This window comes from Elgaria multicarinata, chromosome 1 (genome assembly GCF_023053635.1).
Source record: "Elgaria multicarinata webbii isolate HBS135686 ecotype San Diego chromosome 1, rElgMul1.1.pri, whole genome shotgun sequence".
In the NCBI taxonomy this organism is placed as follows: domain Eukaryota; kingdom Metazoa; phylum Chordata; class Lepidosauria; order Squamata; family Anguidae; genus Elgaria; species Elgaria multicarinata.
In genome coordinates, this window is record NC_086171.1 from 1370901 (window position 1) to 1383925 (window position 13025).

A 13025-nucleotide genomic window follows, 5' to 3' on the forward strand; every position below is an offset into this window, starting at 1 on the left:
TAACCCTGCAGGAAACCCGCCCGCTTCCCGGCGCTTCCTTTTACCCACCCTGAGCCCTGGCGGGCGGTGGGCAGGTTACAAATCGGAGGAGGGAGCAGCTGAGCCGGCCCGAGCGGCGCCAGGTCCTGCGGCTGCGGCGGCGGCGGCGGCAGCGGGGCCAGGGGCCTACCTGCGCGAGGCGTCCTCCGGCCATCTCCCTCGCCTCGCCCGGCCTCCGCCGAAGAGCGCGCGCGGAGGCGCCGGCCCCGCTCCAGGCTCCCTTGCTGCGGGGGGTGGGCGTGGGGGGCTCCGCTGGCGCCCCCCGGTCCAGGCCGCCCGGGGAGGGGCGATGCGCCAGGGAGGCCCGGGGCGGCGAGCGGGTCCCGGCCAGCCCAGCTGGTCGGCGCGGCGGCGGCGGCGGCGGCTCTTCGCTCCCCGGCTGTCAGGTTCGCCGGCTGCTCTTTTGTTAGCCTTTGAAGATTTACACTCCAACGCGGCACACTGGGAAGTGTAGTTCCGACGCGAGCGGGGGGGGGAGGGGGAGAGGCGGGGGGGAGGCGGACGCTGCTGCAGGAGCAGCAGCAGCAGCAGCAGCAGCAGCAGCGGCGCCTGGGCCCCGGGAGCGCCGCTCGCCCCCCGCTCCGCTCCGCCCCACCCCGCCCCGCCGGCCCGCGCGCTCGCTCCAGCCGTCGCCGTCGCCGAGGGATCCAGCCCGGCCGGCGGCGAAGGAACAGCCCGCTTGGCGGCGGCGGCGGCTTGCAAGCTCAGCGGCCGCAGCGGCCCCTCGGCGGAGCGGGCTCCGGCCTCCCCGCGCGCGCGCGCGCCCTGGCGCAAGGGCCGCCCGGGGTCTTCCGCTGCGCCTGGGAGCTGCTGCCCGCCGATGCCCCGAATGGCGCTGCCCGAAGGGGCTGGGCGAGCAGGCCGCCTCGTGGACCCGCCGTGGCGAGCGGTCGCTGGAGCCGGGGGGCGGCGGCGGCGGCGGCGATGCAGGACGTCGCCCGCTCAGCGAGGGGGACCCGGGAGAGCCCAGTCCGAAGCCCCAGCCAGCCAGGCAGGCAGGCAGGCAGGCAGCTCCGGGGCTGTTTGGCGCAGGGTTCGGCCTCTGCAAAAGCGCAACAAAGCCGCCCATTCGGTGCTGCGCTAATAATAATAATAATAATAATTTAAAAAAATCCCTTTCAACCTTTATAATTTGCCTCGTTTACTTTACAAATAGGTACACACACACACCCGGTGTCAAGGCTATTCATTCCCTGTGTGACGGGTGGATCACGTGTCGTGTGTTATTACTGCTCCCGTGCGGAGGTGACATCGCAGTGGGGGCGGGGGAGGAGGCGCGGCTGTGCCCGGCTCGAAGGACGGCGGCCTGGGGGAAAACGCCCGCCCGGCCAGGCCTGCGTCGACTCGGCTTTGCAAAACACGCCCCGAAACAGCCAAAAGAGGCACCGCAAGGCTCTGGCGCTGAGCTCCGGGGCTCAGCAGCGCCAGATCGTTCTGAGTTCACACGTCTGGGATTCGAGGGGCACCAAATCCATCTTGAGCGAGACATGCAGAAAAGACCACGGGAAGCATTGACTGCCCCCCCCGCTCGCCCCCTCCACACACAGCTCTACTGCGCAGGGAGGCCAAACAAACCCGGATCCCTTGCAGGGCTGTAAAAGACGTCAGTTGCAGATTGCTGGCAGCATATAAACAAAGAGCTGCAACCCAGCATCCGGGAAGCGATTCAGGGGCACAGCCCTCACATTGCACACTAGCCCTGCAAATACCGCCATCCCAACAGACTGCTTGAGGTCTTCCTGCAACCATAGAATCGTAGCATTGGAAGGGGCCTCTAAGGCCATCGAGTCCAACCCTCTTGCTCAGCGCAGGGATCCCCCTGAAAGCATCCCTGTCAGACAGCCTCTTGAAGGCCTCTCCTGTATGAATGAATGAAGACCTTTATTGAGTAAGTCTTCTGACCATTTCAAAAAATCACACAATCATTAAAAACAAACAGACATCACTTAAAATTTATGATTTAAATTTTTAAAACAATATACAGTTCGTATATGATATATTATATATGACTAACAGTTAATAATACCCCTCGTATATTACAACATTTGATAAAAACTTATTAATTGATCCATTTTTTCTAATTCTTTTTTCCTGATGCTGGCTGCTTTAAGAGCGAAGAGAGCAACCCTCTGGGTCACAAAATAGTTAGAACCACGTAAGAGAAAGGACAATTTGGCCTCTCATGTAGGAGAGCCTAAGACCTCCCTAGGTCATAGGTTCCATTGTCGTACTGCTCTAACAGTCAGGAAGTTTTTCCTGATGTCCAGCCGGAATCTGGCTCCCTGTAATTTGATCCCATTATTCCATGTCTTGCAGTCTGGGATGATGGATTGAGAAGAGATCCTGGCCCTCCACTGTGTGACAACCTTTCAAGTATTTGAAGAGTGCTCTCATGTCTCCCCTCAATCTCTTCTCCAGGCTAAACATGCACATTCTTTTAGCCTCATCGGGCTTTGATTCCAGACCCCTGATCATCCTTGTTGCCCTCCTCTGTACACACTCCAGCTTGTCTGCCTAGAACCGGACACATTACTCAAGATGAGGCCTAACCAGTGATGAATAGAGGGGAACCAGTACCTTGCATGATGTGGAAGCTGTACTTCTATTAATGCAGCCCAAAATAGCATTTGCTTTTTTTGCAGCCACATCACACTGTTGGCTCATATACAGCTTGTGATCTACAATTCCAAGAACCTTCTCGCTTGTAGAATTGCTGAGCCAAATACTCCCCCCTCAATCTCATAACGGTGCGTTTGGTTTCTTTTTCCTAGGTGTAGATATTGACATTTATCCTTATTAAATTTCATTGTGTTTTTCCAGCCTAGCACTGCCTGTAGAAAAATCACCAGCAGACGATGATGGCAAGTGCCCATACCAACTGGTAAGCCCCAGCAACGTGTATTCAGAGGCACACAGGCCTCTGGTTCTGAAGGCAATATGTAGCCATCCTGACTAGTAGCTATTGCTCACCTTCTCTTCCATGAGCCATTCGATGGCTATCATAGAATCATAGAATAGCAGAGTTGGAAGGGGCCTACAAGGCCATCGAGTCCAACCCCCTGCTCAATGCAGGAATCCACCCTAAAGCATCCCTGACAGAGGGTTGTCCAGCTGCCTCTTGAATGCATCTAGTGTGGGAGAGCCCACAACCTCCCTAGGTAACTGATTCCACCGTCACACTGCTCTAACAGTCAGGAAGTTTTTCCTGATCTGGCTTCCTTTAACTTGAGCCCGTTATTCCGTGTCCTGCACTCTGGGAAGATCGAGAAGAGATCCTGGCCCTCCTCTGGGTGACAACCTTTTAAGTATTTGAAGAGTGCTATCATGTCTCCCCTCAATCTTCTCTTCTCCAGGCTAAACATGCCCATTTCTTTCAGTCTCTCTTCATAGGGCTTTGTTTCTAGACCCCTGATCATCCTGGTTGCCCTCTTCTGAACACGCTCCAGCTTGTCTGCATCCTTCTTGAATTGTGGAGCCCAGAACTGGACACAATACTCTAGATGAGGCCTAACCAGGGCCGAATAGAGAGGAACCAGTACCTCACGTGATTTGGAAGCTATACTTCTATTAATGCAGCCCAAAATAGCATTGGCCTTTCTTGCCGCCATATCGCACTGTTGGCTCATATTCAGCTTGCGATCTACAACAATTCCAAGATCTTTCTCGTTTGTAGTATTGCTGAGCCAAGTGTCCCCCATCTTGTAACTGTGCATTTGGTTTCTATTCCCTAAATGTAGAACTTGGCATTTATCCCTATTAAATTTCATTCTGTTGTTTTCAGCCCAGCACTCCAGCCTATCAAGATCACTTTGAAGTTTGTTTCTGTCTTCCAGGGTATTAGCTATCCCACCCAATTTGGTGTCATCTGCAAATTTGATCAGCGTTCCCTGCACCTCCTTGTCCAAATCATTAATAAAAATGTTGAAGAGCACTGGGCCCAGGACTGAGCCCTGCGGCACCCCACTCGTTGCCTCTCCCCAGTTTGAGAAGGTTCCATTGAGAAGTACTCTTTGAGTCCGATTCTGTAGCCAGCTGTGGATCCACCTAATAGTTGTTCCATCTAGCCCACTTTTAGCTAGTTTGTTAATCAGAATGTCATGTGGTACTTTGTCAAAAGCTTTGCTGAAGTCAAGATATATGACGTCCACAGCATTCCCACAGTCCACAAGGGAGGTTATCCTATCAAAAAACGAGATCAAATTAGTCTGACAGGATTTGTTCCTGACAAATCCATGTTGGCTTCTAGTAATCACTGCATTGATTTCAAGGTGTTTACAGATTGACTTCTTTATAATCTGCTCCAGAATTTTCCCAGGGATGGATGTCAGACTGACTGGTCTGTAGTGCCCAGGTTCCTCCTTTTTGCCCTTTTTGAAGATAGGGACAACGTTAGCCCTCCTCCAGTCGTCCGGCACCTCACCCATCTTCCATGATTTTGCAAAGATAATAGACAAAGGTTCTGAGAGTTCTTCTGCTAGCTCCTTCATTACTCTAGGATGCAGTTCATCGGGCCCTGGAGATTTAAACTCATTCAAGGAAATTAGGTGTTCTTTGACCATTTGTTTATCAATCTCAAACTGCAATCCTGCCTCCTCAACTTCTGCTTCACTTTTTCTAGGGGGGTCATAGACCCGCTTTTGGGAGAAGACCGAGGCAAAGTAGGAATTGAGCACTTCAGCCTTTTCTTTGTCGTCTGTTATCAATTTGCCATCCTCATTAAGCAGTTGAACCACCATTTCTTTCCTCTGTCTTTTACTACTCACATATCTGAAGAAAGCCTTTTTATTGCTTTTAGCATCCCTCGCTAATCTCAGCTCATTCTCAGCTTTAGCCTTCCTGACGCCATTTCGGCACTTCTGCGCCACTTGTCTGTACTCTTCTTTTGTAGCCTGGCCTTCCTTCCACTTCCTATATGTATCCCTTTTTGTTTTCAGGTCATCTCTAAGCTTTTTGTGGAGCCACATTGGTTTCCTCTGTTGTCTTCTATCTTTTCTCCTTGTTGGAGAAATCTATCAAATCTATCGCAACCAATAGCGGGGTGTAATTCTTCACTGTGTGGTGTATTACATTTTTGTCTGTCCTGAATCTCCCACCATTCACTTTCATTGCATGACACTGTGTTCCAGTACTGTCAGAGATAGAAAATGTTCCTATCAACTTTCTCCACATGGCGCGTAATGATAAACCCCCCTATCACACACCCCTCCTCTTACTCACTTTTTTTCCTAAACTAAATAGGCCCAAGAAAACATTGCAACCTTTCCTCATATGGGAATTGTCCTTTTAAAGCACCAAGCTGACCATGTAGCCTACTGTTACTTTCTACTGTCAGTTTTACCCTACCCTGTGCCTGCTTACCCTACCCTGTGCCTGTTTGCATTCTCTTCCCCTCCTTATTGTTTTACTATGATTTTATTAGATTGTAAGCCTATGCGGCAGGGTCTTGCTATTTACTGTTTTACTCTGTACAGCACCATGTACATTGATGGTGCTATATAAATAAATAATAATAATAATAGTCAAAAGGGGGGCAAAGCTCATAGGAACAAGCAGAGGATGCAGAACCCATGACCTGGGGGGGGGGGGGAGAAGAGATGAAGGATGGGTTGGGATAAAAATACATAGCTCCACAGTGCCACCTAGAGCATATGGTCAGTTGGCACCCTTGCCGGGGAACTCGAATAGGTTTATCTAGCCTTGTCTCACTTTTTGTCCACCAAAACCACTCCCTTTTTTCAACAGATTGACTGGTTCCAACTATCTTGGGCTTTTGATATGTAAGTTTATGGTCTTTAAAAATTGAAGCTATTGCATTATCAACAGGCTCTCTGCTAAGAGGCTGGCTTTTGCTGAACCGAGATCCCCATAAAAGAAAATATTCACTCAGTCCTGGGAGATGTTTCCATATACCATCTAACTGGAGGCCAAGATGCTCACATACCATCCTCACTACAATAAGCTCTGCATATGCTCTGGGACCCAAGACTCTACTCAAGTAGGTAACATGACAAGGTAAGTTAGACTGACTTTTTGATTTGGGTTTCTGTGTTTGTGTGTGATGGCTGCTATCCCCTTTCCCTCCTCTAAATAAACTCTCTTTGTATATGTGGACATTTGGCTGTGTTATTTTTAAAGGGATTTCTCATTAAACGCTTCCCCATGTGAAAGACTGCAGGGTTACAAAGCTACGACTTGTGTTTTAAGATTTTTTTTAAATGGGTCTATTAAATTCTGTTTCTGGGCTCTGGGAAGAACAAAGTCTTTTTCTTCTTTCCTAGGCCTGGCAATAGGGCTGAGAAATTTCATGAGCAGATGGATAGATCATTAGATCAAGGTATATCAGGAGTTTGACACGACCGGTGGCACCCTACCAGAAATTCTTCTCCTGGGCAACCCGTGCAAAGGGGCCCACCAGAAGGAAAAGTAACACCACCACCACCCACCTCCGGATCTCATGAAAACCCCATCAAGTAAAAAACAGCCCACGTGCAGCAGCAGCCAGCCCCGAACTCAGTTCATATTTATATATTTCCCTGTAACCAAGTTCTCAGTGTGGCTTTCAACAAGAAACATGACAACATCCTGGTTTTGCTGCCTGTCTAGGCTTGTTAAAAACACACGCACCACCATGCCAAGCTGGTGGGCTGCATTTGGCCTGGCTTGCACTGGATCAAGACTCCCATTTACTCATAAAGCCTGTGCGGATTAATCCAAGCGCCATCCGGCAGTGGAAGATCCTATAATTTATTTCCTACCTGGACCAGCTCAGTCATTCTGGACGTTCAGGCACGTCTTCTCCAAGAGGCGTTTCCTACCCACCCATGGAACCCGGCATTTCCCACACAAGCAGAACACACACACACACACACACACACCACCAACTGTAAGAAAGCCTTTATTGCAAACAAACATAGCTCAGAAAATAATAAAACATAATAATTATAATTATAATAATACATCTGGAATAGCCCTACGGGGCCTGTCTGGGTTAATGGGTATGAAGTTACCAACATGTCTGTAGGAGGCAGCTCATGAAGAAAGTGGAGAGAAGAGGGGGGTGCAGGCATGGGGGCGGGCGGGCGGGTGGGGGGCCTGGGGGGCCTCCTGGCAACACAGAAAGTCTTCCGCCACCAGCTGTCGGCGGGTACGCCAGGCTCTCCCATCCGGCAGCCCGTCCTACAGCCACGTTCCATTGGCAGCGGTGTGCGGCTCAGTTCTTGGCTGCGAAAAACATTGTCAGATACTCTTGGCAAACTAATCGCCAGGCCACAAGCAGCCACCATGAGGGCAGAGATCTCTCAAGGCCTCACCGTCCAGCTGAAAACCTGACGGATCAAGCAGCTCCAAGGAAACTTGTTGGCAGCGGGTCCAGGAGGAACAAACACATTTCAGCACACAATGGATGATTCACTTATGTGTTTCATTGCCATAGCGTGGGATGTCGCAACGGCCACTAACATAGATGCCTTTTTTCAAAGGTCTCGACAAATTAATAGAGGAGATTCAGCTAAATGGGACCTCTGTGCGCAGAGGCAACGCTAGATCCAGGCGGTCGGTGTGTGTGTGTGTGTGTGTGTGTGTGGGCGGGCGGGGGGTGGGATAGGGAGGGAGAGAACCACCACCATCATACGCCCAGATTGCAAGCAACCCGCTGGCCACTCACTGCCGGAGGCAGAGCGCTGGAGCTTGGTCTGATCCAGCAAGGCAATTTCAGCTCCTTGGGGTGGACCTCTTCTCCAGCTCCACACGATTGCGCCAGACACAACAGAATTTTGTGGATTTGTTTACTGTGGACCTCTGCACCCAACTGAACATTTGGGTGGGCAGGAGAACATCAGGCACTAAGTTGCTCCGTGACAGAAAGGGGAGTAAGAGGCCGTTTCCGCCAAGTGCTTTGGCCAGATTCTCAGTTGCCCACACGCCCCTGCCGACCCCCCCCCCCACAAAGCATCTTAGTGCTCAGTCCCTGTCCAAGTCATAGAACAAGGTGAAACACAGCCTCTCCACCTACAATAACGCAGGACATGCACCTCTCAGGGAGAACCTTCTTAGCACTCTGGACAAAATTCTGGAAAGAAAACGTGCTCTGAATTTAGTCATCCTAAATTTGTGCTACAAACGTTAAGCCAATCTCAAAGCGGTTTAGCACAGGTGGCACTTTTGTGGAGGCGCTGAGAACTCTCCTAGGTAGCCTTAGCTCCTTCACAGAACAAATGGAGCTGGCACGCTGCCAGGCGGCCTAAGCCTTTAAAGCAGGAGAAGGGGACCACATGCCCTCCAGACGTTTGGACTATAATCCCCAGCCATTGCCTCTGGTGCTGATGGGAACTGTAGTCCAAAACATCAAGGGGGCACCAGGCTGCTTACCCCCACTTCAAAGGCTGGGGGCACTTGGAGATGGGGGACGCATACTATCCGGCGCTCTTTAAGGAATCCCACCTCGCCAGCAACACCTTCTCTGTCAAACCAGTGGATGGCTCGAAGGAAGTGCCTGCGTGACCCAGCAAGGACTGTCCTGATCTCTCCGTTACAGCTCACACAGAACCCTTGGCTCTCTTGCCTCAGTGAGAAATCTGTGCTGATTCTGAACACCGGCCAATTGCATCTTGCCCGAGCAATCACTAAGGAGTCTCCAAATCATGGCCAACGGAGGCTCCATGGCCTGCCCATGGTCCTGACAAAAAACTCTGCGCCTTAAACAGGAGGAAGTTTAGCAGGTGACCCTCTTTTCGTGCACATGATGAGGAAAGCTTCACCTCTTACACTCCGGCCCCAGGCACAACTGTCAGGAAAAAAGCCGCCCCTCCACGGCCAGCCCTTCAACAGAGAGGAGGAACCAAAAGGTCCCCAGAGCCCTAGCAAGGCGCCCGACACGCACTCGGGGCTATCCCAAGCCTGCTTCTAGGAGTTGCTGCCGCTCCCAATCCAGGTCCTGGCCGGCTCACAATTTTTTTCTTGTATGCAACATTGCAAGAGCACAGACAGAAGTGTGCCGCTGAAGGCTGCCTGAAACGGCGGCCGAGCAACGAGAGAAGGTGGGGAGCCATGAGGCCTGGCAGGCGGATGCGGACTGCGGTGGGATCCCAGCCTCTGCCGTTGGGGCAGAGGCCATCTGCAGAGCACGTCCCAGAAGCCTCCCCCACAAGCCCAGTTCTGAACTCAAAAGGCGCAAGCAAGCGACCGACCGACCGCCCGACCGCCAAGGCGCGAGTCTTCACTCATCGGAGCCCTAACTATTGCCTGCCTTGTCTGGACTGCAAGCAAGGAGCAAGGGCACTTCGGAAAGGCAGCTGCAGAGCCGGGAGCTCCAGAGGTAACTCAGGGAAGCAGGGCAAACAGATACGCGGCAAGAAGGGCAGAAACCGAAGCCACAGCCCAGGGAGCTTTGCTGGGGCACCAGAGCCTCGCCCACTCAACATCCCTCCAGCAGCCGTTCTATCGCCCCAGAGCAAGAACGCGAGTGACCTCTCCAAGGTCCAGGGAAGCCGACCCCTGCCCTCGTGGCCAAGGCTGCTGGGCTCGTCACCAGAATCAAGCACCAACGGGTAAGGTAGCGCATCCCGTTCCAGTCTGAAGAGGCCTCTGCTCCCCAACGCCACCCAGAGCTGCGCTGCACACACCGGCCGGGCGGTGCCTTCCCACCTCCTCGGGCTGCCCAAAGCTGAACACCTCTTCCCAGCCCTCAGATTGGTCCAAGGAGCTGGGGAGGCCTCAGGGGGCGGGGGATGAGGACGGGCACAGGGCCTCCGCTCTTCCCGGCCTTTACTTCTCACGCGTCCAGCCTTTGTCAAAATAAGCAGTGTGCGTGTTAAAAAGCCGTCGGGATGATGTAAATTATGCAGGTATGTGCATTCTGCCATATCCCACCCGCCCACCCAATGCCAAATTTGGATTTCTCTGATGTGGAGTTACACCAAGCTGTACGCATGAGAACCACAGGACAACAAATACGGGACTAAAACAAAAAAGTCTCCTCAGCCCATTTCCCCCACGAAATGGTCTTCTTTAGAGCCCCCCAGCTGAACTGCAGCACGCCGCTTTCTTTCTTCCCTGGGTGGCCTGAAGCCGGCTTCCCTGTCAACCTGCAACGCTACTCTACCTGTGGGGTTGCCAGCAGCAGCTTTGCCCTAAAACCCTGCTGGCATAAACCAGGAGGGCCCATCCGAGGCTTTTGTCGCACGCTTACTCAGAACCCCTTTCCAGGAGGGGCCTTACTCCCTAGTAAGGATGTTTGGGGTCACAACCTTCATCCGTTGTAAAACGTGGAGAAGGACCAGGGCGCTCCCAAGGCGTGCTCTAGCTTCCTATCACCACACCTGAGTCACGTTTCTCTCCGACCTCTCAGGACTGTTTGATTCAGGCAGGGAAGCAGGGTCCGCCTCAACGCACGGGTCACTTTTCCTCTTGTGCACGGATGATTAACACTGACTCATGCAGGGGGTCCGTCCCTCCACTCCTTGCTCCCAGAGATCTGCGAAGCACGTCGAGGGAGCTGCAGAGCCCAGGTCCTCCCCTCTGGTCATGGAGCCAAGAGTTTAAACATGTCTTTAAACCAGAGAGGTGGGGAGATGTGTGGGCCGTGTCCAATGTTGGTTCTACGAAGAACAGACCCATTACAACAAATGAGACCCAAGTCTATCACAACTAACCGAAGTCCCATTCATTTCAATGGATCGACTCTACATAGAACTAGCACCAGATACCACCTTGCGTTTGGGTTCTTGCCTCTTCTAGCTGGACCCAGGGTACGTTTTTCCTTCTCTAACGCATCCGCAACGCTGACCCTATACAGAATGGGCCTGTGTCACTAAATGGCCATGGATGTGTTTCTTGAGGGGCTTTGAAATGCATGGACGGGGGCAAGCCACGGCCAAATGTTAAAGAAGGAGCAGAATCCTACCCACCCCATCTTGTGCCAGGGCCAAACTGCACTTGATGAGGGAGACCCATCATCTGATCTCTTGATGGTTCCCTCTCCACTCCAGTTTTAAACACTCAAATGCAGCCATTTTGCCCCATTTGCTTAAGCATAACAACAGCCATGCTGGATCAGGCCAAAGGTCCATCCAGGTCACCATTCTGTTCATACAGTGGCCAACCAGATGCCTGTAAGAAGAAAGCCCACATGTAGGACATGAATGCAATATGCAGCAGGGCACATGTCACACCACAGGTCATGAAAAGTCCTGCCAAGGCCAAGAGGTCACCGGCGTGATTAATGAGCAGTGTCAAGGAAGGCTTTTGACAAAGTCCCTCAACAAAGGCTCCTGAACAAACTTGGGAGTCGTGAACAAGCAGAAAGGTCCCCTTATGGACCCGTAACTGGTTAAACAGCAAAAAGCAAGGGGTAGGAATAAATGGCGAGCCCTGCCGATGGAAAGATGTAAGCATTGGCCCCCCACAGGGATCTGTGTTGGGACCAAGGCAGAATTCAGAAGAACGTCAAAAGGCTCTCTCCAAAATGGGCATTAAAATAGTAAATGCACTTCAATGTAAGTGTAAAATGATGCACATTGGAGCACAAAATCCCAATTTCACTTATACACTGATGAGATCCAAACTGGTGATTGACCCAGAAAGAAAACTTGGGGTTGTTGTGAACAGCTGGATGAAAATGTAGACCAAGTGTTTGGCTGCTTTGAAAAAGGCAAATTTCATGTTGGGCATACTTAGAAAAGGAACGGAATATAAAACTGCCAATATGTGCGATAAAAGCACATTTGTTATATATTTGTTGCTGTGTGTAGCCCACACATGTTCCCATTAGGGTCGTGAGCCTCTTGCTGAGATATTGTATTTTACCAGCACACAAGCTGGTAAAGGGGTTTACTTTGAGGGGGTCGGGAGAAGCCATTTTTCACCACTGTATGAACAGAATGCTGGACCGGACAGGCTTTGGGTCTGGTTCAGCATGGTTTTCTGGTGTTCTGGTGTGGAGGTGTTTCATGCCTTTCCCCCTCATGCTGTTTTTCCAATCTAACCCACTCATTCACCCAAACCGCTAATCACCCTGGGTGAAGGGAGCAATGCAGGCGCATTCAGACTGGCTTCCGCACCACGGCCCCACAAGACACACAAAGAAAAAGGAAAAGGGAAAAAGCCACGCGATCCAATCTCCCAATTTCCTGCAGCACGTGCAATTTGGCCCAGAGGCTGTCTGGTAGTCCTGACTTTCTCTGGCACTTCTCTGGCACTGGAGTCCTCGCCACCCGCCCACCCCGCCCGGCTTTGCCCTTCCTTGGGGCACATTAAAATCTGAATGACTGGTCTTCTCCCTTCTTACATTGGTCAATCTGCACTGTAGGTAAAGACTCTACGTGAGCAGGGAAGGGGTGTGTGTGCTAGGAGCGCTCCATGCCTCTTCCTCCCTGTCAAGTCTTCCCCTCTGCGGCTGTCTGGGAGGGAGGGAGGGAGGGAGGGAGGGAGGGAGGGGGGGGGACCTCTTCAACCTGCTCACCCCAGACCCTCAACCAGAGCACCTGCCCTGTCCGTGTGCACTCGACTGTTTCCCCAACGTCACTCCAACCCCAACTCGATGACGGAAGGGAGCGCCTCCGCCTCCCGGCACAGGCTCCCCCACAGGCCTGGGGGCTTAAGGCACAGAGTCCCCCGTCCTCGGCTGGGGCGCTTCTTGAGGCAGGACAGGCGACATCCCGAGAGGCGCGTCGGCAGCTGCTCTGCAGTCGGGAGAGGAGCAAGCAGCCTCGCGGCGCTCTGGCAGGCACGGAGACCGACAGGGCCGTCCCTTACGCCCAGGCAACGAGCCCTCCAGGGGCTGAGCCCTCACGTCCGCCCAGCGCCCTCCAACGGGCGTCAGTCAACAGAGAAGCAAGACAGCAACACAACTGGAGCAGGCAACGTCCAAGGGAGAAGTGGACCTACACTTAAACGGGGTGGGGGGGTCATCTGTAAAGTGCTTCTGCTTCTTTTCTTGCCCCCACCCCCGCCCCCACCCCCACCCCCCACCCCCCGGAGAGCAAGCCCTG

At 52.5% G+C, this 13025-nt stretch overlaps 1 protein-coding gene across 1 annotated transcript in view; it reads right to left on the minus strand.

The window, feature by feature from the left end:
- Positions 1 to 197, minus strand: part of ZNF775 (zinc finger protein 775) — a 28834-nt gene extending 28637 nt beyond the window's left edge. The window contains exon 1 of the mRNA XM_063147568.1: positions 170 to 197. Coding sequence (XP_063003638.1) covers positions 170 to 193 — 24 coding nt within the window. The 5' untranslated portion in view covers positions 194 to 197. The remainder of the gene's footprint in view (positions 1 to 169) is intronic.
- Between the last annotated feature and the right edge of the window lie 12828 nt (positions 198 to 13025).